This window comes from Pipistrellus kuhlii, unplaced genomic scaffold (assembly GCF_014108245.1).
Source record: "Pipistrellus kuhlii isolate mPipKuh1 unplaced genomic scaffold, mPipKuh1.p scaffold_m20_p_11, whole genome shotgun sequence".
Classification (NCBI taxonomy): domain Eukaryota; kingdom Metazoa; phylum Chordata; class Mammalia; order Chiroptera; family Vespertilionidae; genus Pipistrellus; species Pipistrellus kuhlii.
Window position 1 is genome coordinate 44,340,203 of NW_023425416.1, and position 25,420 is coordinate 44,365,622.

Here is a 25,420-nt window from a genome sequence, read left to right on the forward strand (position 1 = left end):
AGGGCGTGAGGGCCACTTGTCATTCTCTTCAGGGCTGGTCTTGCCTGCTCCTGGCACTGCGCCAGGCTTACTCCTTCGTCCGCCACTCCCTCCTGCCCTCCGGTCGCCCTGTCCTCTAGCTCTACCCTCATTGCCTCCTTCTGATGTTGAAATAGACCCTTCTTCTCCTTAGGCATTTTATTCTGCTTTTCTCCCCCGAAGATGAGAGGAATTCTTGCCTGTCTGACTTCTCTGTCATTGCATAGGGGAAGGTCATGACCCCCGGCTCTCAAAGGATGCCTTTGACGGTGTCTCACACATGCAGGAGGGGTCTGACTCAGTAACCGCCAGTCCCTTCTGCTTTCGTGTGGCCAGAATTGGATCAGATAGTCTTATCTCCTGGCTTCACCATGAGGAAAAAAAAAAAAAGAAAAAGAAAAAAAAAGAAGGAGGAAGGAAGGAAGAAAAAACTCATCTTCTGATCTTCATTGGTGGACATGCTTCATGCATAGGACACATGAGGAATCCCCAGTGTGTGTGCAGTCCAGCTGTTCACAGAGGCACACGTCCCCACATTCCCAGGCTGACGGGAGCTCCCCGAGCGAGGACCGTGCACCCCCACTGCGGGCCGTTGCCATGCTGACGTTTTATTGAGTTGACGGAGTATGTGATGCCTCAGGATGTCAAAACACAGATAGGAAACTTCACGCCCAGGGACTTCTGAGTTAACACCGAAGAGCATGCCAAGTTAAATAGCCCGTTAGAATGAGACACATCGTTTGCGGGGGCCTTGCCTGGGTCTCAGTCCTTTTACTCATGTCCAGAGAGGGCCGTGGTCGGCAAACGGCGGCTCACGAGCCACACGCGGCTCTTTGGCCCCTTGAGTGTGGCTCTTCCACAAAATACCAAGGCCTGGGCGAGTCTGTTTTGAAGAAGTGGCGTTAGAAGAGGTTTCAGTTTAAAAAAAAATGTGGCTCTCAAGAGAAATTTCAATCGTTGTACTGTTGGTATTTGGCTCTGAGGACTAATGAGTTTGGCGACCACCGGGATAGGGGGATCGGCACAGCCACTGAGTCGGGGACTGGCGGCTGGTGTCTGTGCCCCTGCCTCCTGAGCCTGGGGATGGTCCTTGTCCTCCTCTTGGGCATGGGGGTGGGGAGGGCATGTGGGTTGAGTGCAGGTGGCCTTGGCCTGGGACTGGGAAAGGGCATCTGAGTCCCCTTGGCCCAGGGTTGCTGCAGGAAGTGGTCTGGAGTGTCCCCCACCTGTGTCCTGCTCCGTGGGGTCACCTGCCCCCCTCCTCGCTACAGCGAAAGAAAATGCTGCCTCCTGTCCCCAGAACCAGATCCTTTGGTCTGCAAACATGGCCTTTACCAGGATAGCCTTTCTCCTAAAAACCAGAGCGCGCCTGCTGGCAGCCTCGGGAAAGGATACAGCCTACACACATTTGTTTGTCCTGTGTAGTGGTTTGTTGGTTGGTTTGTTGGTTTGTTTTAATATGAATTAGTGGCTATCATTAAAAAAAAAAAAAATAGGCCCTTCCAATAAATGTTTTGGTTCTGGGCTTCTCTTGGAAAACGGGAAGGCTGGCCTTCCTCGGGGAAGCAGTTGACTGAAGATGGGTAGGAGCTGCTCCCGCCGCTGGGTCTGGGGGCGCCAGTTTGCCTCAGTCTCCACCACTCCCTATTGCGTCTTAGCCACGGAAGCCGAGCGTCACCTGCCACCTGTAAGCATTCTCGCGCTGTCACTTGTTTCTTACCTGTTATATCACTTGCCTGGATCCCAGTCCCGTTTGGGCTTAAGAACCCCGATTTAAGGTAATAGGGACTAGATGAGGCTATGAGGAAGGAAGCCCCCGTGTGGTCTGCTGGGTCCCTCATCCATCCGGTGGTCCCCGAGTTCTCCCTTTTTCTGTCACTTCAGCTCGTGAGTTCCTCGCTGGCCTTTTAGCTGTGCACAGGGCTGGGCGGGGGTCACCCGTTTCCCACGTCCCATTTGTTTCATGCCTCCTCCTGTCCTGAAACTTCATATTCCTGTGTGCTGGGCCTTGTCAAACGCCGGAATCACGAGGGGCCTTGAGGATGGCTGGGACCTATATTTGCAAGCTCAGTTTGTATTTTCAGAAACGGTGCCTTGTTTTCCCGGGATGGGTCCATGAGTTGTCCCGCTGAGGAGGGCTACAGGACCGGGGACTCCAGGCCCGTTAGCTCTGGTCTCATGGCGCCCGGGGGCTCCGGCATCACAGCGGCAAGACACAGGGAAGTGGGGGGTGTTTGCCCGTTCACCTTGGCATTGAGGCTTGCGGGCAGCGCCCCCGTCAGGGCCTAGAAGGGGTCCGGGGCTGGAGGAGAGCGAGGGCCTCTTGTGCGAGGGCAGACACTGAACGCTTTGTTGCAACTCGACTTGGTTGCAGATGGGCTCTTACTTCGGCTCCTCCTTATGCGCAGTTGACCTGAACGCGGACGGCCTCTCCGACCTGCTGGTGGGGGCCCCCATGTTTTCTGAGGTCAGGGATGAGGGGCAGGTCACCGTCTACATCAACAGAGGAAATGTGAGTACCGTGCTGGGCAGCCTGGGGACAGGGCGTGGGAGGGGGGGACACGTCTAGTGGGTAGTGACCGAGCACCCCACTGGGCCGTGCGCTGGGCCCCGAGACCCAGAGGAAGTGAGGAGACGTGCTTCCTGCCTTCAGGAGGCTCAGTGTCCCGCGGATGGAAAGTTACAACGGCCAACACACAGCTTCAGAAAAATCCTAATGGCTGTGGTCTGAGTGCCTACCAGGTACCAGGAGCTGTTCCTCCCGCTCTGTGTGAATGACTTCAGTATCATGTGCACCTGGTATCAGTGGCCCCCCATGCTTCAGGTGAAAAACAAAACACACAAAACGGAGGCCCAGAGTGGTCAGGTAACCTGCCCCAAATCACACAGCTAAGCAGTGGTGGGGCTGGGATTTGAACCCAGGCAGGCTGGGTTCAGAGCTTCATCTCTAGATTGTGCTGCCTTCCTCGGTGTGCACACACATCTGCCCAGACAGCAGAGAATCCTTCACAGAGGACGCGATGGCTAGAAGGAATCTCGAGGAAGGAGTAGGGGGTGGGCAGACAGGCAGGGGTGGGCTGGGAGCTGGGCGAGTGGGTGGAGGTGTGAGGCGGCAGGGGGCTGGGTGGGGGTCAAGGGCTGTTGTCAGATATCCCTTATTCTGCAGAATCGTGAGAGGGATGTGATGGGGCTGAAGGACACCTCTGCTCCCCTTCAGCCGAGTGGAGGGTAGGTGGGAGCAGGGATGGAGGCGGGGTGGGGGGGGAGTGAGGGGGGAGGTGCAGGGGGCAGGCTGTAGGAGACCTGTGAGAAAGCAGAATCTTTTCAGAACCTGGAAGTAAGAGTGTCCATCCAGGAGGAAATGGTTAAATGAATAAATTCTGGTACCACCAGCCTTTGAGCGAACATGAGAAAATGCTTATGAGATAATCAGAGAAAAGCAGGATGAAAAGCTGCATGTACAAACAACCTTTAAAAACACAGCCCATACACTGAGAAGGATCATAACATCACTCGGGGGGGGTGGTCTTGGTTTTTAGTTTTATCTTTAGCCAGACAAAAAAAAAAAAAAAAAAAAAAGTCAGTGAGTGCGCTTTTAAGCACTGACAAGATGCTAGTTACCCCAGTTGGGTAGAGGTGCTGGCGTGTCCCTGTAACCAGGTGGGCAGGTGCCAGGCAGCAAGGGCAGCCATTGAAAGAGGAGCCAGGGCACATGCCAGCCTTGGGCTTCCTTGGATGTTTGCAAACCCTGTGCAAGTGGATCTAAACGTGGGAGGGAAGACACTTTCTGGGACCTGGGCAGAACTGGTCACCTGAATCCCCGCTGACATTACAGGGAGGGGAGCGGGGGAGAGGTGGGCATAGGGGAAATGAGGGGAACCTTGTGGAGACGAGGACCGCAGGCACTCATTCAGCCCTGACCAGCCACTCTGTCTGCAGGAGGCTGACACATCGGCGTGGTGTTAACTTGTCTGAGGCGGTCAGGCGACCAGGCAGGCAGCCCAACAATGTGTTGAAGGCGGGGTGCGCACATGTGGAGCAGGAGAGTTCCCCAATCTTCTTGGGGGACCCTTCACCCACACATCCCACCCCCCTACAGCCCATGCTTCTTAAAGCCAAGTGCTGACCCTAAGTACTTAAGTATTCTTGAACCTCTTCCTATTTAATATATATGTTATTGATTTCAGAGAGGAAGGGAGAAGGGGGAGAGAGAGGCAGAGAAACATGAATGATGAGAGAGCCATTGATTGGCTGCCTCCTGCACGCTTCCTCCGAAAGGCACTGCAGGCTGTTGGAGAGCCTCAAGCTGCCCGGGTAAAGGGGGCTCATCTGGCCCCCAGGAGAGAGAGGTTTGGGTGCCTTTGATTCTGCCCAGCTGTTTCCTGTCCATGGGGTGCACTAGAGAGATGGTGTGCCCAACTCTTTTATTTTATTTTATTTTATTTTATTTTATTTTATTTTATTTTATTTTATTTTACTTTATTGTGTTTTTGTTTTGTTTTCCGATTTCCCTCTGTCCTGTGTCCAGGGAGCCCTGGAGGAGCAGCTGGCCCTGAGCGGGGACGGCGCCTACAACGCGCACTTCGGGGAGAGCATGGCCAGCTTGGGGGACCTGGACGACGACGGGTTCCCAGGTGGGTGAGCGCCTGCCCCCCCCACCTTCCGACTTGGCCCTCGCACCACGCGCTCCTGGCTCTCTCTGCCTGCCCCCGGGGAGAGAAGACACCTTTAGGGAGGGTGCTGTCTGGGCAGGCACTCAGGGCTGAGCTCTGAGCCCACTGGCGTTCGCCTCCCGGGAGTCCCGTCTCGTCAGCTTTGTGTGCTTCGCTGTGTGATTGTGGGGCCAGTAAACCTTGGGGCTGGTCCATGGGGGCTTCAGACGGCAGAGAAGCTGAAGCCAGCTTCCTCCCGCCGCAGATACGTCTTGTTTCTGAGCCTCCGATGCTCCACAGGGCTCTCCCACGTTGTTCGTGAAATGAGCAAGGAGAGACTGTTGTCTCCCCTGATAGTGACAGCATGCTGGACTGGCTTTTTAAAAAAATATATATTTTTATTGATTTCAGAAAGGAAGGGAGAGGGAGAGAGAGCTAGAAGCATCAATGATGAGAGAGAGAGAGAGAGAGAGAGAGAGAGAGAGAGAGAGAGAGAGAGAGAGAGAGGGAGAGAAAATATCATGGATCGGCTGCCTCCTGCACATTCCACTCTGGGGATCAAGCTCACAAATGGGCCTGTGCCCTGACTGAGGGTCGAACCAAGACCTCCTGGTTGATAGGTCGATGCTCAACCGCTGAGCCACATGGCCAGGTTGGACTGACTTTTGAATAAGTCACTGGTTGGGGGTTGGGGATAGATACCGAAAGTCTAGTTCTGCTTGGACAGCAGTGTCCTTTCCGGATGCGGCCACTCCCTCTGGCCTGTTCTGTGCCGCCTCCCCTCCCTGTAGAGGCAGATACCAGACATCAGGGCCTGCGGGAGCCACGTCTCTGGGCGATGGCTGAGGAGGAAGAGGGACTGGGGACCACTGGTGCCTCAGGCGGGGCTGTTTGGGCGTCCTCACACCACTGTCCAGAGAGGCCTTCACTCAACAGCGGGGATCGCCTCTGGAGGTCATGTGGGTGCACGCTTCTCACCCTTGACCTCACTTCTGCAGACATGTGACTTTCGTTCAATGCAAAGGGCAAAAAATCAGGAAGATCTAGGCTTCGTTCCAGGAGTTGTCAGTTTGTGAGAATAATGTCAATTTTTTTCCATGTATGAAGCAAATGCCATTGTGTACATTTCCTCATCCAGGAATAGAGTTAATTTTTTTTTTTTAAATATATATTTTTTTGTTGATTCTGAGAGAGAAAGATAGAAACATCAATGATGAGAGAGAATCACTGGACGGTTGCCTCCTGCCCGCCTCACACAAGAGGTTGAGCCTGTAACCCAGGCATATGCCCTGACCGGGAATTGAACCCGGGATCCTTCTGTCCGCAGTCCAACACTCTATCCTCTGAGCCAAACCACGTAGGGCTAGAGATGGCTTTCTCTATGCATCAGCCATTGCCTGTAGAATTGCCCTCTCTGGCGGAGGGAAATTAGGCCAGGGGTTTATCTTTGTCTTTCTTCTTTTGGATGGCTCTGTGACATTGTTCTCCCTCGGAGAATGAGCTAGGAGCTTTCCTGGAATTAAACTCTCTCGCCTTGCCGAAACCGGTTTGGCTCCATGGATAGAGCGTCGGCTTGGGGACTGAAAGGTCCCGGGTTCGATTCTGGTCAAGGGCATGTACATTGGTTGCGGGCACATCCCCAGTAGGGGGTGTGCAAGAGGCAGCTGATCGATGAAGCTCTCTCATCGATGTTTCTAGCTCTCTGTCCTTCTCCCTTCCTCTCTGTAGAAATCAATAAAATATATTAAAACAAACAAACAAAAAACTCTCTCGCCTCCTCTCATTTCTTTTGAAAAAAAAAAAAAATTTTTTTTTCCTTCCTGCTGAGAGATCATGGGCCTGCGTGGATGCTTAAACAACCAACAACCAAGACATGTCTGGCTTGGAAGGACTCAGACGTGGTGGCAGGGATGAGGGAGTCCTGGTTGTTCTTCCAGGTTATTATTCCGCGTGGCGTTTCTCACTGCAGCTGTTTCTCTCCCCTCAGATGTGGCCATCGGCGCACCCATGGAGGACGACTTCTCGGGCGCCGTCTACATCTACCACGGGGACGCCGACGGCATCGTCCCCCAGTACTCAATGGTAATGGCGGGACGAGGGGCTGTTGGTTCACCCATTCATCCCACTTTCCTCCTGTGCCACCCTCTGTGGAGGCAGAGCCCTTAGCCTTGCCACCCTCTAGTGAAAGGCACACGCGATTGGTGCTGCATATGAAATAGCAGGTGACGTGTACAGACTCTGGAGCGCGCTCACATGGAGGGGTGCGTTCAGCCTACGCAAGACTGCGTCCGCGTTCTCACCCAGAGTTAGAGCTATGGATCGGAGAAGAGGCTTTCTTTGTTGTTGTTGTTACTCCTCCCGTCCACCGTCTGTGCTAAGCCAACGCATCTATTGTCAGAGGTGACCTAGAAAGACTGCGGTCCATGGAGGAGGGACCTGAGAGCCGTTGCAGGGCTGTTGTCCCGTTGGGCACAGACAGGAGAAGCTGCGTAAGCTCTGGCCCGGTGCCCCAGTCTGGGGAACATGGAAGTGGCGAGTTCAGTTTTCTGTCACATCAGCGTGGTGCTCAAACTTGCTGATGGTGCGGGGCCCAGCCCCTGGGAAACAGGAATTGGTGCTCTGGCGGCAGCCCCGCCAGGAAGTCTGTGCAGAGTGCGGCCCCAGGCCTGGGCCGTGCTCCCGGCGGGTCAGGGACACAGAGGGACGCGGCCCGAGCGGAGAAATCCCCCATCAGCAAATATTGATTCATGGAGCGCTCATTATGTGCTTCCGCCTTCCTGCTCATGCTTCTATTTCTCCTCGAGAAGAGGCTCGCCTCCTATCTTGATTATTGCTTAAGGAAACACGGTGTTGACCAGAGCCTTGCTTTCATAAAAGGTCCTATAAATGTTCCATAAAATGAAATGGTAGTAAAATCCCAAAACCAGTTTCCGTACTGAAGTTCCTAGGTAAGGGGGAGAAAAAAAAGGCACAGACCTTACAAGTTGGTTTTTAGAGGCAGTCCATACTGGGAGATCAGTTTGTACATTCACAGTTGTTCTTGCTGCACTAGAAGTTGGCTACTTAGGGGCTGTGGGTCGCTGCCCGTGGGGCTTCAGGCTCCCTCTGGGCGGGACCTCCTGTTCCGTGTGTGACTTTGGGGGGAGGGGGCGGAGTAGATGCGAGTAGAGGGACAGCTCTGCCTCTTACCTTGAACTCTCCTAACAGCCATGCGCGACGGGTGCTTTTTTCACCCACTTTTGATGATGAGAGAGGTGGGGTGACTGTGGCCCAGGGAGGTTCTTTAACTTGCCCAACATGTGGCAGCATGGCCATCGAAACTGCCTGTCCTGCCAAAACCGGTTTGGCTCAGTGGATAGAGCGTCGGCCTGCGGACTGAAAGGTCCCAGGTTCGATTCCGGTCAAGGGACACGTACCTTGGTTGCGGGCACATCCTCACACCTGTAAGGGGTGTGCAGGAGGCAGCTGATCGATGATTCTCTCTCATCGATGTTTCTAATTCTCTACCCTTCTTTCTTCCTCTCTGTAAAAAAATCAATAAAATATATATATTTTTTTTAAAAAGAAAGGAACTGCCACTCCGACTCCCAAACCTTTCGTTGTTCCCAGCGTCCTTTGCTGCTCGTTGGAGAAAGGGCCCTGGGGGAAGCCCAGTGGGAAAACACAGGAATGTGGAAACATGGACCTTCCAGTTTTTATCAGAAAAGAACCTGGGATGGTGAGAATACGCCCTTAGGGGATTCCGCTGAAGGACATGGCCGAAGGGAGAGGGCTCCAGTCACAGTTGGGGGGGGTCCCATCCGTGTCACCAGGGCTGCCCGAGTCCGAGTCAGGGGCCCCCCTCCCCGGGACGACAAGCTGCGGTTCTGGCACGCTGCCCCGGAACTCATTCCTCTTTCTTGCATTCACCGTGAAGTGTGACGGTTTAGGATCCTTGGTGTCTTTCTCAACTCGAGAGCCCTGTCCTGGTGGCCCCTGTGGTCTTCCTGCTGAGGAGCTGACCATCTCCCCAGGATCCCCATCCTCGGGCAGCAAGCCGCCCCGGTCCCTCTCCACACATCCTTCTGGAAGCTTGTTCCTGGACCTCGGAAGCCAGCCACACAGGGAGGCAACCTGCGAGGCCCCCTCCCCCGCGGGCCAGTGTTTGTTCCGTTGCTGGGCGGGACCCTGCAGGCCGGCAGCTGGGGGCTACACGTTGTGGTCAGCGTGTGCCTGCGGTAGGAAGCGCGGATCGGCAGCTGGACCCGGCCGGCCTTTGTCAGCAGGCTGGCTCGTTCACGTTGACAAAGAGAAGTCGTTTGGGGCTCTTCAAAAAAAGGAAAAGAAAAAAAAGGAGAGAGAGAGAGAGAAAGAAACAACTATGATTAGACTTTTCCACGCTGCTCTCGTGGATGTGATAAGGTCAGGGACTGAACAGGGAAACTAAAACCCTCTCGTGACAGATTCCTCGGGGCCCAGGGCCGGACAGAGCGGGCATTGTGTGGGCGAACTCGGGGAGGAAATCAGAAACAACCCCGGGCAAGGCGGTGGCTGTTCCTTGGCCCGGCCTGGTATTATTCCTGCTGGATAAATGGTGCGATCGGAGTCCAGTTCTTCCACATTGCTCTGTGCCTCCTTCCTCTTTCTCCGGGGGAGGGGGGGGGAGGGGGGCCTTCCCCCGGGACAAGGGTTGATTTTAAGATGCTTGCGTGCCTCTCTGGGTCTGACAGTCCCCTGGGGCGCGTCAGGGTGGCCCCTGCGATCTCTCCCTCTCTCCTGCCCAGAGGACACTGTCTGCAAACCTGGTGGAGCTCCTGGTTTTCATTTAGAGTTATTAGCGCGGAGCAGACGTGTCTTCCTGGCTTTATGGCCTAATGGCCTGCAGATGTCTGCGGGAGGACGTAAGCCTGCGTCGCCACCCCCGCGTGGACCACCCCTCTGTGCTTCCCCTCCGCGCCCCAGCCCAGCAGACCTCAGGCGGGCAGGGGCTGGGCAGGCTGCCGCCGGCGTTGTTGGACCTCAGAGCGATGTGGCTTTCCATGGAGCGCGCAGGAGTCCGTCCACGTTTGTCTAGCCAGGGCCATGTAGGATGCGAGCCCTGTGGGATGCAAGACACATGCCTGCCGAGCTTCCGACAGGGCTCTGAGTTGTACGTCTGTGCTCGCACATCCCCTGCTGGACAGCTTCCCTGGAGGTGGTGAGTGCAGGGCTGTTTGTGGCAGGCCGTGGCCGTGGCCTGTAGATCCTCTGGAAACACCCCTTCCCCAGCCTCGTGACTTCTCTGGAGGCGGCCCAGGAAGGAAACGGGCGAGGGGAGAAAGTCCACAGCGAGCCTCTGGGTGTCTGCAGGCCTGGTTCTGACGAGGATTTTGCTTCGTGGCATGAAAACAAAGCGTTTCTCTTGTCCCCTCCCAGGAGGGAATCATGGCCTGAGCCTCTGCAAGGAGATAGTACAGACAAAGAGAAGACGGGACAGGTTCAATGCCGGAAGATAGGACTCTTCTGATTCTGGAAGCTCTCGGTATCTTTGTGAGAGACCGAGCCACACAGATGTCGATGTATGACGAAGGTTGCTTGTAAGCAGATAGTCTTGAACCACCGTGGGGACATGCGGTGATGAGTGATGAATAAGAGCACAGATGCTAGAATGCCCGGCGTTGGTCGGGCCGTGAGCGCTGAATGGTTGGCGGAGAGCTGCCCTCCAGGGAGGAGGCTCCGGCGCATGTTGGGGGTGTCCTACAGGGCATGGGAGGTCCAGGGCCATGGTGTTCTAGATTTCCGAGGTAAATCGGCTTCACCCCGTCTGGGAAGCTCAGGAGCCTGCAGATCTGTTGGTTGGCTGCATGGAGAGGTGGTCGCCTATGGCTGTCTGGACTGTCTAGACCACATGTGTCAAACACAAGGCCCGCGGGCCAAATCCGTCCCGCCAGGCCTTGCAATGTGGCCCGCACCGCGCTGTCATCACTGCACTCCGCTGCGTTTCTATCAAAATGACAGTTTATGACTGTTCAGTAAACCATTCGGCCCGCAATTTAGGCTGGATTTTAGATTTTGGCCCCTTCTCTGATTGAGTTCGACACCCCTAGTCTAGACACACGCCATTGCCTGTCTGCCTAGGGCAGTGGCTGGCAAACTCATGAGTCCACAGAGTCAAATATCAACAGGACAACGATGGACATTTCTTTTCAGAGCCACATTTTTAAAGCTTATACTTCTTCTAACGCCACTTCTTCAACATAGACTCGCCCAGGCCTTTGTATTCTGTGGAAGAGCCACACTCAAGGGGCCAAAGAACTGCCTGTGGCTCGAGAGCCGCAGCTTGCCGACCACGGGCCTGGGGAAAGACTCCAAGGTGTGCCGCTTGAGGGAGGAGCGTCACATGGTTCGTTACATGTTTGGGAAGGGTGATAGAAGGGAAAGTATGTTCTTAGAATCTCAGCCAGCTCTCCCCGTGTCAACACGACACAGAACCTTCATTAGAAAGGGCAGCCACACGTTACCCACGTCACACTTCACTGAACATGTCAAAACACGAACACAGGGGCCTGGGTGGGTCTTTCATCAGCCCCAGACTTAGAAAAACATTTAAATCACGGCATCTGGCTAAGACAAGGAGCAGTGCAGGAGTGTGTGGTCTTCCGCTGGCTGCCAAAGACTCCCTGATCAGATCGGGACTCCTGTTTTTAAGTTTTTCTTTCAACAAAGGCAAGACCAGGCGCCCTCGGAAGCTGGGCTAACACAGTCACGGGGCTTGTCTGTGACTGTGCTCCTTACCAGTGACTCAGTTTCCCTGCTGTCTGTTTCAGAGACTGTCCGGGCGGAAGATCAGCCCTGTTCTGCGGATGTTCGGGCAGTCCATGTCCGGAGGCATCGACATGGATGGGAACGGCTATCCCGGTGAGCGATTTCCCTTAAGGCCAATGAGATACACGAAGGAAAAAATGCACGAGGTAGCGTGGTGACGTCTCTGTAGGATTAGAAAAATTCACACCCTTAGCAGGGGGAGTTTGGCCTGGTGTTTGATTTTAAGGTGAAAATGTGGAAGTCTCTTTTGTCTTTTGTTTTTGTTTTTTTAAAATATATTTATTATTGATTTCAGAGAGGAAAAGAGAGAGGGGTGGGAAATCCATGATAACAAGAGAATCATTGAATGGCTGCCTCTTGCAAGACTCCCAGTGGTGGAGTCCACAACGTGGGCATGTAGCCTGACTGGGAATTGAACCATGACCTCCTGCTCAACCACTGAGCCCAGGATAGCCAGTGTGTTATCATTTAAAAGTATAGTCAATATGGAAATGAAGGAGGTGGCTGTTCTTTCCGACGAGGTCTTTGAAATCCCACAACACATCTCAGTGTGTGGACCAGCCACACTGCACAGGCCCAACAGCCGCAACTGGTGAATGGCTGCCAGATGGGCCGGGTGGCTCCGACTCTTACAGGATCATTCTCGCGGCAGGGCTCCGTTGCTTTGGGGTAGAGTGGGCAGGCTTCTAAATCTGCACGTTTCTGACTTTCAGATGTAACTATTGGAGCCTTCATGTCCGACAGCGTGGTTCTTCTAAGGTGAGATGCTCTCTCTTGCTCCTCGGATGACATTCTTCATGGGTGAGGGGTGGGATTGGTGGTGGTGGTGGTGGGGGGATCAGGGGGACTCATTCACCATTAGTCGGCAATTCCCTCTGTCCTGCTCTTTGCCAGGGGGGAGGGGAAGGGAGGGAGGGGGGAGGTGCTTAGTCTGTGGGAACGCTCCCTTTCTTTAAAAAAAAATATTTTATTTTATTGATTTGAGAGTGAGAGAAACATCAGTTTGCCATTCCACTTATTTTTGCCTTCATGGCAAAATGTGCCCTGACCGGGGATCGAACCTGCAGCCTTGGTGTATTGGGAGGATGCTCTAACCAACTGAGCGACTCCGCCAGGGCCAATGCTCCCTTTCTCGTTATTCTCTGTCCCAGGTTTTTAGCTGGTGGGCCTGCAGTGACTTACCGCTGTGCGATGATAGCATCCTTGGAGCGCCTAGGCAGAATCTGAGGCATCCTGGGCCTTAGGGGTTTTGCTTTTAGCCACGCACGATCCCTTTTGTTCATGGGCTGTGCTCACACGACCGTTCCTGTGGGTCCCGTGACTCTTGGGCCCGGGAAGCGCTGTCCTGTCCCATGTCTTCACCTTATATCCTGCACATCCTCCCCTCCTCACCTCATCAGTCCCCACCCCCAGGGACCGGGAGCCTTCTGCCCGAGGGTCAGCACGTCATTCCCTGGGGGCCGTGGAGCTGAGGGACGTGGGCTAGGGCCCAGACAGCCTGTATCTCCTCTACAGAGAGAGGCCCGTCCCCCCTCCCCCCGCCCCCACCTTCCCCCAGGAACCATCTCCAAGCATGTCTGTCTGCATGAGTCAGAGGAGGCAGAGTTACGCTTTGGAGTGGGAGCCAACTCCTAGGTTTTGTTAATAGCCCGATGGCAGAGCGTTCTAAAACAGGCGAGGAGGATCTCGGCGCTGGAAGGGGTCCCAGGGGCCATGTGGTTCCTCTCCCCAGGTCCCTCTCCTGCAGCAGTGCCTTCGGCTTCCGAGGGTACAGTTAACCCCCAGGCCGCCCCAGACACTTAGAAGAGGCAGAATCCCCCAGAGGCTGAGAGTGTGAACTCGGGGGCCTGCCGCTCTGGGTCCCAAGCCTGACTCCGCCTGCGGGTGAGTCTGATGACCTCTCTCTCATCTGTTCAGCAAGGTAGTGAGTGGTGCCGACCCGCGGGGTCCTCAGGAGAACTCGGTGAATGGGTGCGTGCGAAACGCTTCGGACGGGGCCCAGTCTCGGTGCTCCAGAAAGGCGAGCGCTTCTGACACAAACCAGGTTCCGTTTGCCTCCCTCTGGGTCTGCTTCTCGGTCCCCTGTCTCCTGCGCAGCAGCCCCTCAATGTTGGAAGGTGCTAAGTGTGTCCTAGCCATGACCCACCCGCTGGGCAAGTTAGGGAGACTGGGAGTTCCCTCAGGGTTTGGTGGGACCCGAGAAGGGAGGAGGGCCAGGAGCCCCCCACAAATGTGCGTGTCCTCCCGGACGGTCCTCGGGGTGCGGGCGAGGGGTGCCTTGGGCTGAGCTGGGAGAAAAACTCACTGACGCGGGTGGCTTCGGGGCAGGATAGGCAGGCCAGCGCCGTCCCCAGCCGTTCAGGCTCTTTCCGTCCACCCATCGCTGCCCTGCCTGCCAGCAGCACTGACCCCGAGAGATCCCCGGGCGCCCTGCCTGGCTTCACTCTTCACCTGTTAGACAGGAGCTATGGCTGCCAGTCGTCGGAAGGCATTCCAGCCACCAGCTTCCCCCAGAATAAAATCTCGGGAACACGTGTGTGTGGCTGTCCTGAGGTGCCCCTCTGCTTTCATCTCAGAGGCTGGCCCCGCTACAGGAGTGCAGGCGGGGCCAGCTCTGCCCTCAGGAAGTTTGTTCTCTCCGATTAGCCGGGGAGGCCAGGGCCTGTGGCGGGACGATAGGCGGCTGGGGTGGTGCCATGGAGGCAGAGGAAGCGATCAGAGAGGCCCATGAAAGATTTCTGGGCTCCGGCCGGTCCAACAACAATACTTGGAGCTGGAACACAAAGGTTGGAGGGAACCGGCGTTGGAGGGAGATGTGCCCGGGAAGGTCCTCGCCGGTCGTTTCAAAGGGTTCTGTGTGAACAACTTTCCTCACGTTGTCTGGCCCGCTCCCTTCTGTTTCCTGTTCGCCTCGCCTTCTGCAGACCTCTGCCGCGGGAGGGGGAGCCAGATGCCCCAGGTGGCCCCTGGGCTGATGGGAGGGGCTGGCTTTTCTTTTCCTTCTTAAAAATATATTTTTATTGCTGTCCGAGAAGAAGGGAGACGGGGAGAGAGAGAAATATCAGTGATGAGAGAAAAGCGTGGATCGGCTGCCTCCTGCACGCCCCACCGTATGGATCCAGCCCACAAGCCGGGGCCATGTGCCCCAACTGGGAATCGAACCCACGGGTTCATAGGTCGACGCTCAACCACTTAGCCACGCTGGCAGGGCGCCGGCCTCTCTTAGGTACGATGACGAGGACATATCCTGGGCGGGCCAGGGTGCAGACCCGCTCTCCCCGGGACCTCGTCTGTCTGGTGAAACTTTGGGCTTTCCTGCGGTTTGTGATCCCTTTTACAATAATGGAGTACAGTTTGCAGCTCTTTTTTTTTTTTTTTTTTTTAATTTATTATTTTTTACAGAGAGGAAGGGAGAGAGATAGAGAGCTAGAAACGTTGAGGAGAAACATCGACCAGCTGCCTCCTGCACACCCCCTACTGGGGATGTGCCCGCAACCAATGTACATGCCCTTGACCGGAACCGAACATGGGACCTTTCAGTTCGCAGACCGATGCTCTACCAGGGGTCCTCAAACTTTTTAAAGTGGGGGCCAGATCACGGTCCCTCAGAGAGCTGGAGGGCTGGACTATATGAACTACTAATTCCTACTGTAACACCTCGGCTGCGCTCACTGCCCAAAAAACCTGGCGGGCCGGATCAGACTCCTCTGCGGGCCGCATGTGGCCCGCGGGCCGTAGTTTGAAGACGCCTGCGTGAGTCCTATCCACTGAGCCAAACCGGTTTCGGCAGTTTGCAGCCCTTGAACAAGGGCTTTTGAACGATTACTATCCTGAGACCAATTGGGATGAATTTGATGGGATCCCAGCCTCAGGGGAGTAGGGAAGGGGGTTGCAGGTGGGTGGGGCAGGTTCGGAAATAGACAGTGCCCTTCATTAGTATGCGAACACAGAGACCGCAGCAGGGGTAGGCATAGACTGCCAGGGTTGCTAAGGAAGGGAGGGGAAGCCCTGAGCTGGCCGTGAAGGACCTGGGAGGCTCTGGGGAGTGACCATCTGTACGGACATTGACCAGGAGAAGCTGTGACAGCTTCATCTTCCAAGGACGAGCCCAGAAGAACGTTGGGAAGGCCAGGCCATTGGGTTTCTCTCCGGCCCTGCTGTGACCTGCCTCCCGCGCGTCCCGAAGCTGGGTTTGCTCCGGGAGCCCCGCCCGCCGTTCCCTTGTACTCGTCAAGCTGTTCCTCTGGCCCCCGTCTCCTGGCCCCGGGAGCCGCAGTGACATCCCCTGGCCCCCTCTTCCTCCGAGGTCTCCTTTCAGGCTTCCTTCCCTTGGAGCTGGTGTCGGGCCTCGTTCCCATCTGCCTTGTCCCCCTGGCCACGCTTGGAGGGGGTCACCGTGCACAAGGAAGGTCATTGTTCTCGGGCCGCGAACGCCCCTCAATCTTGTTATGTCAGCCCCGTGCACGAAGGCCAGGGCCCCGTGGGGGCAAAGCGGTCTCTTTGTGAGGCCTGGCGGGGAGGAGAAGGTCAGGCCGCAGCTTAGGTGGCGAGCAGCCCCTGAGCAGATGTTTGCCGGGAGAGCACAATGGGCTGACCCGCTCTGGGGAGTTGCAACGGGGAGGCCCCTCCACCCAGCCCAGCGGGGAGGGGCCCGTGTCCGGGTGAGGAGAGGGATGTTTATGGGGTTTCACGGGGGCCAGGCGGGTGGGTCCCCTCAGCTCTGAAGGGCTTTGCTGTCACCAGCTGGGACTCCTTGGGTCAAGGTCTTTCAGAGAAATGCTGAATGACTCCATAGGAGGTCTGGCCCCCTGGCCAGGCCTGGAACCTCGCAGTTCCTGCTTCTAATGGCGGTGAAGGCGTGGGGGGGGAGGGGGTCCCAATGGTGCATCTGTTTCCCGAGTCCTGCTGTCGGCTGTCCAACACCACACATACTCATTTCTTCCTGATGAAATGGCACTCGGGACCTAATTGGTGGTATTTGAACACCCGGTGGTTCGTTCATGGCTTCCACCAGATGGGTTTCGCTAACAGCCCACCTGCCCTTATTGTTGGGGGGCGAACGGTTCATGTATTGCGAAATAAGCCGAGGAACCAGAGAAAAGTATGGACCGAGCTTCCGAGCCCTTGTCTCTTGGGCGATGTCCCACGTTGAGGGCTGGGCCGGAGGCCTGGGGCTTGTCCCGTCCGTTCGGTTCTTGTCTGGTTCCGGCAGCCGCTGGTCCACACGACTGAGTCGCCTTCCTCTCTTGACCCGCAGGGCCAGACCGGTCATCACGGTGGACGTGTCCATCTTCCTCCCCGTCTCCATCAACATCACGGCGCCCCCGTGTCGCGACGGCCAGCAGCCCGTGAACTGCCTCAACGTCACCGCCTGCTTCCGCTTCCGCGGCAGGCACGTGCCCGGAGAAATCGGTAAGGAGCCACCGAGTCAGGGGTGCCTCCCAGCCGGGTTTGCAGGCAGCGGGCCGCAGATCCCCCCGATGTTCAGGGAAACGAGCTATGGCTCAGTCTTCCCGGGAAAGGAGAAATGCAGAAACCTGCCCCCAAATGAGCGGGCAGTGGCATGGCGGGAAGGTTGGGAAGGGTATGAGCAGCCACTGTGGGAATGGATGGGCTGCCAGGTGGCTGTGTGAGTCCAGCTTCCGGCGGGGGTTCTGGAGTTGGGCATAGAAGGCAGGCTTTGGGGAAGATCGGATTTTCAGATGAAGGTGGGGTGGGGGGATGTCCAGGCCCAGGGCATCCTCCGCCCTCCCCCTAGCCCAGCCGACAGTGCTGCCGGCAGCTCAGTGCCATGCCTGGGCCTCTGATGAGGAGCCTTCCCCATTCTCGTCGCTGGTGGCTGCGGAGGAGCCCTGGTGGTGGTGTGGTGTTGGCACGAAGGCCTGGCACAGGAGAGCCTGCATATCCGGGGCCGGGATTGCCAGCGAAGGGCTGCCTCTGGGCTGGGCAACAAGGAGGCACCGGTGGGGAGCTAGCCTCCGGGACAGCGATCGGATGGTCGGATGGTGTCCTCCGTGATATCAACCTGCTGCCACCTTGGGCCGCAGCACCCCGGGGGCCGGTGTGGGAGCCACAGCCGTTGGTGTTAACGCCTTGTCTCTGGTTTCTTCTCCCCCTTGGGACCTGGTGGGGCTCAGGCACATGCACAGGGAGGGCACTGCAGGGAAAGAGACTCCACACGCCTCTTCCCTTTCCGCTTCAGCCCTGGAGAACCACGGCTCCCCCGTGGCCACGGGAGTATTCAGGGCCAGCTGATTCGCCACGCCCCTGGGGGCTGCTGTGGCTTCTGGCCGTACCGTGGGGACTCCGGAGGGTTGCTGTAGGGGTGACGCTGCCCTGGCTCCGCGGGGAGGGTCCAGTCAGGAAGACAGAAGCCACAGCAGTTACTTTAACAAAGGGAGTGGAACGTGGGCGTCGGTTCAGCAGGTCACAGAGCACCGGGTAGGAACCACAGGAAGCAGCCACCGCTTCTAGGTCTGCGCCAGGTGGTGTCCCCAGATCGTGTCAGAAATGCAAATTGTAACTGCATCAGACTCTCTGAGGGTGGGGCCCCGCAAGCCTCCAGGTGGCTTAGCTCTGAGCACCTCTGGTCACCTAGGGCCGTGGTCTGCAAACTGCGGCTTGAGAGCCACACGCGGCTCTTTGGCCCCTTGAGTGTGGCTCTTCCACAAAACACTACGGCCTGGGCGAGTCTATCTTAGAAGAAGAAGAAGAAGAAGCTGTTTAAAAAATGTGGCTCTCCAAAGAAATTTCAATCGTTGTCTCGTTGGTATTTGGCCCTGTGGACTAATGAGTTTGCCGGCCACTGACCTAGGGGAATCAAGGGCAAAGGTTACGTTTTGGGGGGCCACTCCCTCGGGGACCTGGAGGCTGGGGGAAGAGCCCCATGCAAAGCCAGGACCTGAAGCTTGGAGGGGGGCTGCTGGCTGGTGCTGCTTGGGTTCCAGAGGGGCGCAGGGAGGCAGGCTGAGGGGGAGAAATGGAAACTTGAGAGAACTGCTGTTGAGCCAGCTGCTGTGACAAACGGATGCGGGTTCAGCTGGTGGGGCTGGAAGGCAGGCAGGACGGAGCAAGCCCCTTCTCCCTCCTCCAGCCTTGCAGCCCCTGCCTGCAGCTCTCCATCGTGGCAGAGCCACACAGAGGACGGCTGGCAGAGTGGAATTGGGTGATTCAGCCTGTCTGCGACCGTACACTGTGACATTTGAGAGGAGTCTGGCAGGTGAACGTGCCGCCATGCCCACTTGCCGCCTCGAGCAGGGCACCGCGGTGCTCCTCGGCTCAGTCTCTAGTATCTAAGCTGCTTCTCCCGTCCCTTGTCCCTTGAGTTGCAAGAGGGATATATGGCGTCTGAGACTCTGCAGTGAGGTGGGGCTCTGAGAACCACAGTCGGTCTTTGTCAAGTACCCAGCACCGTGCTTGGCACGCGCTGAAAGCTGAGCTCATTCCCTCTCCCTGACCTGCCCTGTTTTAATTCGGAAGCAGAGCCTGGAGTCAAGGATTCGCGTGCACGTCGTCGATGCAGGAGTGGACCCCAGGAAGCACCCGTAGGAAAGGGGGACAGTGAGACAGGAAGGGAAGGCAGCGGCACCAGTCAGGGTTCTGCAGAGAAACAGGGCACAAGGGTGTGTGGATCTGGAAGCAGAATGCCTTCTTTTTCGGGGGAACTTTAGTCTTTTTTTTTTTTTTGGCTTTAGGTCTTCCACTGATTAGGTGAGGCCCACCCACGTTATGGAGGGTAATCTGCTTTATTTACTTTGTGCTGATTTAAATGTTAATCTTATATTTAAAAACAAAACAAAAAACAAACAAACAAACAAAACCCCCACACAAAACACTTTCACAGTGGCACCCACATTGGTGCTTGACCAAGTATTGGGTACTGTGGCCTGGTCGGGTGGACACATAAACCATCATCACAGCTGCCACGTAGAAGGTGTGTGACTGAGCACGTCACCACCGTGGGCGGGAGGTGAATTATGCGGGGAACCCAAGGGCTCCGGTGCCCAGAGTACCCCTCAGAGTAATCCCTGAGGGAAGAGGGAGCTGGGTCACGCAGTCCTGAGGGCTGCTCTGGGCACTGAGCCCTTGGGTGCCTCTGGTCTGTCCTGCACCTGGGCAGAGCCACCCGAAAGCCCCCGGGAAAGGGGGTGCAGGTACTGACAGGGGCAGGTCAGGCTGGACAGCTGAGAAACCGGAAAAGCCGAGAGGATGTGGGTGGGGCCCCGCTACGATCCGCTCTGTTTTCCTGTGTTCCTTTCCGCCCAGGCTTTCTCCGAGCTCCGTCAGCTCGCTGCTGGCAAGATGGGTCACACCTGTGCTCTCTGCCTGGTCACCCTTCCCGAGGGAAGGCAGCCAGGATTGACACCCAGGAGGAAGGCCAGGGAGGGGGCTGCCCAGAGACCCCGGTTGGCAGCTGCCACCACTACGGTGGTTTGCCAAGGCCCCTGGCTCCTCTTCCATCGATGCCCCTCTCTAGCTCCGGTCTTGCTAAACAGAACTAGGAAACTCACTTCACTTGCACGTGTCCTTTCTCACTGCGTGGCCGACGCTCAGAGCAGTGGTGACCGGTAAAAAGTAAACTGGCCAGAGGTCAGTTCTATTGTAGATCTTTGCACCTGTTGGGCTGTGCACTCAGAAAGGTGAGGTGTGTTTTGTGTCAGGCCCTATAAAAGATGCACCCAGAACCCCGGGTTGGAGGAGTCACCCGCATGGTAGTCTGGGGAGGTCTAGAATCCGCCCTGAGTTGCGTGGCTCTCTGGCCTGGAGCAAGTCAAGTTCACTTTTGGGGCCTCAGCTTCTCATCTGAAAAATGAGGGTTTGGACTCACTGGTCCCTAGGATTGCCACAAATGCTTGACATTCTATGCCTGTACCCCACTTTCCGCTGTTGTTGGCAGGCAGTCAGGGTGCAGCTCTTGCACAGGTTCCTGTGTGTGCTCTGCGAAGTCCTTTCCCACAGGCATTCCTTTCCTCTTCAGAGTATCTCCCGGGGTGATCGAGGGCCCAGGTCGCTCCTGGTGACCCAGCCTTGCCGTGGAAATCAGCTATTGCCGCCATCAACACGTTGGGGCAGACTGGCCCTTGCTGCCCAGGAATCCGCCAGCTTGGCATGGCAAGAGGCCTGAGATGGCAGAGGCCCAGGAAAACCATTAAATGCATCAAAAGCATGCCCGGTGACAGCTGCCGAGTGCCAGCCCAGGTCACTCCCCTCTCTCCTACTCCATGCCTCCCCTGGTGCTGAGCCCTGTGATGGGATTCAAAGCCAGGGCCATGCCGGGCGCCTGGCCTCCCAAATGTCGGTGCCTGTGGGTGTGAGGGTGCCAGAGCCCAGCTTCGAAGAGGCTGGGGGGTGGGGCCGGGGCAGGGCCCGGGTCCTCTGCCTTCCCATTGCTTAGCCATCTCTTATGGCCGCTTGCGGACAGAAAGTTCCTTTTCTCTCACTTTACAAATGTCGTATCCCACCAAGCAGCTACAATAGAGTGGTACAAAGGGGCTGACCGCTGAAATGGGGTTCTTGGGTACAGACAAGCCGTGAAATAGGCCTGTGGATACTAACGCCATATTTACCTAATAAAATGCGCTGTCCTCTATTTTCTGACAGACCCACATAACAGAGGCAGAACCTTTTGGGTTCATCCAATGTGCAGTCTTTATTGTGACTTTTTTTTTTTTTTTTTAAAAGTCCCAGATTATGCCCTAACCGGTTTGGCTCAGTGGATAGAGCATCGGCCTGCGGACTCAAGGGTCCCAGGTTCGATTCCAGTCAAGGGCATGTTCCTTGGTTTCAGGCACATCCCCAGTGGGGGGTGTGTAGGAGGCAGCTGATGGATGTTTCTCTCTCATTGATGTTTCTAACTCTCTCTCCCTATCCCTTCCTCTCTGTAAAAAATCAATAAAGTATATATATATATATATATATATATATATATATATATATATATTTTTTTTTTTTTTTTTTAAAGTCCCAGGTTGTGTCCTAGCAGGCTCTGCCGGCTGGTGTTACACACACATGCCCCAGGGTGGTCATGGCTTTGTTAACATGGGAGGCACTCTGCCATGTGTGATGACCGCATGGGAAGAAAGCTTTAGACCACATGTGTCAAACACAAGGCCCGCGGGCCAAATCCGTCCCGCCAGGCCTTGCAGTGTGGCCCGCACCGCACTGTCATCACTGCACTCCGCTGCGTTTCCATCACAATGACAGTTTATGACTGTTCAGTAAACCATTTGGCCCGCGATTTAGGCTGGATTTTAGATTTTGGCCCCTTCTCTGATTGAGTTCGACACCCCTACTTTAGACTGTGTGGGTGTGTGTGTGGGTGTGTGTGTGAGTTTCCGTGAGTGTCCGTCCTGTGAGGACGGGGGGTTTGGTCTGTGTGGTTCCCCCATGTGGCCCCTGCACCCACACCGTGCCTGGCACACGGTCTGTACCCAGCGGAGTGACTAGAGGGCACGGCTTAGCCTCTGCCGTGTGAGTGGGAAATGATTGGGTCCTTCCTGCCTTGCACTGGCATAGATCCCATTGCTTTGTAGAAGTCCCTGCTCCAGGCAGCCTGATCGTTTGAGCAGCTCCCCATGCTATTACTCTGTGGGTTCGACAGGGTGTCTGCCTTGCAGGACACGGATCGCGTTGAGCACAGTCGATGGCTGACGCAGGTCTGGGTGGCTCTGTTGATAGTTCGTGAGGCTTCAGTCGGGGAGAGTCACGAAGTGTGACGCACAGAGACCCAGCAGGAAGGCCGGGGCGACCAGGGCATCCGGTTGTTCATCTCTGGATTCCACGTGCACCGGGCTGCATGCTTCTCACCCAGCAGGTTTGGGCCCGGGCAGCAGGCCCCTGTGCCGTGGAGGGTTAGGTGTCTAGGAGATGCCCTCGTGAGCCCACAGATGGCCTTGACCCCGTGTGTCTGCCCTCCCTGACATTTTGCCCTTCTTTATTTGGCAGGCCTGAATTACGTCCTGACGGCGGATGTGGCCAAAAAGGAGAAGAGCCAGCTGCCCCGGGTCTACTTCGTGCTGCTGGGAGAGACGGCGGGCCAGGTCTCGGAGAAGCTGCATCTGGTGCACATGGAGGAGACGTGCCGTCACTATGTGGCACACGTGAAGGTCAGTGCTGCTGTGCATCCTCCGACCTGGAGGTCCGCCCATGTTCTCGTGGAACCTCGGAAGCTGCTTTCCTGGTGCATGGCGTGCGCTCTGACTTCCCAAATCGCCTCACGCAGGAGGGCGTTCCTTTCTTCTCGTTCTAACGTTTGAGTCTGGCGGCCCTTTGTTTGTATTACCGCGCTGGCCTCGGTCCCCGAGGGGCGTTGTGGTGGGTGGGCCAGGAGACCAGTCACCCTCTCTGTCTTTGACTTGTTCTTTCGGGAGGTTTTTCTTCCTCTCCCCTCGGGGAGGCCCAGTGATCTGCTCAGAGGACCGTCACAGAAGCTCGTGCTTCTGGGTCTGCGGTGATGCTGGATCGCACTGCACCTGATGCCTTCTCAGGGGTCCACCACGTGTTAGCTCGTAGTCATGGGTAAGGCGTTTTAAAACTGGTTGGACTTGATTTTTCTCCCTCGGACTAGATTTTTTCTCCCTTGATTACTCGGTGTTTATTTTAGGAGTGCATTTCTTTGGCTTCTTTCCCCTCTCACTCTAAATAAACGCTCAGATGCTTTTCTCCTCTTGAAATTGTTTGTTAAGTACGCTTTGCTGCTAATTCAGGAGGCCAGCCTTTGAGCAGCTACAGAGTGGGCCCTGCGTAGGCAGGCGGCGATGGCAGGGTGGGAATCTTGGTGGTGCCCAGTGCAGAGGAATGACCAGCACTGCCCCACAGGCAGAGGCAGAGGGCACAGGAGGTGGGAGGACCCCTGTGATCCAGGCCACAGGGTAGGTGAAATGAATGTGGGCTTTGGAGTCTCACAGACCGAGTTGGTGTCCAGTTGATGAATATATTGACCTCTCTGTGGCTCAGTTTATGCAACTCTAAAATGGGCACGTAGCCCTGGCTGGTTTGGCTCAGTGGATAGAGCTTCAGCCTGCGGACTGAAGGGTCCTGGGTTCCATTCCTGTCAAGGGCACATTCCCCGGGTTGCGGGCTCAGTCCCCTGTTGGGGGCATGCAGGAGGTAGCTGATCAATGATTCTCTCTCATCATTGATGTTTCTCTTTCTCCTTCTCCCTTCCTCTCTGAAATGAATAAAAATATATTTAAATAAAAATATATTTAAATAATAAAACGGGCACAGCAATACTTACCTTGCATGGTGGTTGTAAGAATTAAACATGACATGATAAATACACTTACAGAATTTTGCATAGACCCTGAACACAGAAGATGCTCGGTAAGCATTCTTACCATTTGGTTGAGTTATATGTCATTGCCAATATTCTAACAGTCTTAACTTTCAAAAATGGCAATTTCATGTAGTTCAACCTAATATTATTAGCCAGTGGCTTTCTGACGATCGCAAAAATAGTCCACAGATTAGGGATGAAGTATCATTCTATTATTGCCCTAAGTGCCAGAGCAGGAGAATAACAGCTGCTTCTAGATGTTTCTGGGTTGTATATAGAGAAACGGGGCACACATCCATGGCACTTGGCCTGGCCCAGAGCCCATGAGTCCATGCCCCTAAGAGGCCTGTCATTGGGCCTGGATTACGTCTCCTGCCCGGACTCGTGTTAGGACCTGCCCAGACCTACTGCTCTAAGGACTGGGTGAAAGCCATTTATTTATAAAGCAGTTCTTGCTGCCCTTAAAAGCCCTCAGGATGGATGGCCCAGCAGCTGAAGGTAAGCATTATTATAATTTGGTTGGGCAAAAGCAATAATAGAATGACACTTCACCCCTAATCGGTGGACTATTTTTGCTGTTGTCAGAAAGGCACTGGCCAATAATATTAGGTTACACTACATGAAATGGCCCTTTTTGTAAGTCAGAAAGACTGTTAGAATATTGGCAATTGCATACTCTGAGTGGCCAGGTTATTATGATCTCTGAACCCATAATAATCTGGCCACTCAGTGTGTGTGTGTGTGTGTGTGTATTTTTTAGAGACCTGGTGCATGAATTTGTGCATGGGTGGGATATGGTCAGCGGTGGTTGGCTGGCCTGCCTGCTGGTTGAATTCCTGGTCAAGGGGACAATTTGCATATTAGCCTTTTTTTATATAGGATGTACACTGAGTGGCCAGATTATTATGCGTTCAGAAATCTTAATAATCTGGCCACTCCGTGTATAGCTCAATCAAATGATAATAATGCTTAGCACCTGCTGTGTTCAGGCTCCATGCAAGGTCCTTTGAGTATATTCATCATGTCATGTTTAATTCTTGCAACCACCTTTTAAGGTAAGTATTTCTGTGCCCATTTTAGAGATGCAGAAACTGAGACACAGAGCAGTTTCATTGGACTCATCTGATTGGACACCAGCTGGCTCTGTGAGACTCCAAAGCCCACATTCACTTCATTTCCCACGTGGTCTGGATCACAGGGGCCCTCCCACCTCCTGTGGTCTCTGCCTCTGCCTGGGGGGTCAGTGGCTGGCCATTCCTCGGCACTGGATACTCCTTTCACCCCCTGAATTCACCTCCTCCCCTGACGCATACAACCAGAGGGTTTCTGGGTAAACATGAGATTCAGATAAACAGCAAATAATTTGTTTAGTGTATGGACATCCCAAATAGCGCCTGTGATACACCTCAATGGAAATGTACTTGTTGAAATAATCACGAGGATGCCCAGGACAACTCAGGGAATGAAGGCACTAATAATGTAGTGACTGTAGAGTACAAGGTGGGCACTGGCAACGTCAGGATAGGGTTGTTGAACCATACCCTTGGACTCAGACAAAAGGATGCTGAATGTAAACTGTAACTGAAAAGTAAACCGAAAAAGGCTAAAATTTAATAAAATGGATCTTTTGTTTATCAGAATTCAGATTTCACTGGGCATTCTGCTGGAAGATGCACCTTATCCATCGGCC

At 55.1% G+C, this 25,420-nt stretch overlaps 1 protein-coding gene across 1 annotated transcript in view; it reads left to right on the forward strand.

Annotated features, from left to right (window-relative positions):
• ITGA9 (integrin subunit alpha 9) overlaps nt 1-25,420 on the forward strand; it is a 242,502-nt gene that overhangs the window by 45,163 nt on the left and 171,919 nt on the right. Inside the window, exons 9-15 of the mRNA XM_036431802.2 lie at nt 2,393-2,530; nt 4,547-4,652; nt 6,658-6,752; nt 11,456-11,546; nt 12,167-12,212; nt 16,711-16,865; nt 22,398-22,558. Coding sequence (XP_036287695.1) covers nt 2,393-2,530; nt 4,547-4,652; nt 6,658-6,752; nt 11,456-11,546; nt 12,167-12,212; nt 16,711-16,865; nt 22,398-22,558 — 792 coding nt within the window. The remainder of the gene's footprint in view (nt 1-2,392; nt 2,531-4,546; nt 4,653-6,657; nt 6,753-11,455; nt 11,547-12,166; nt 12,213-16,710; nt 16,866-22,397; nt 22,559-25,420) is intronic.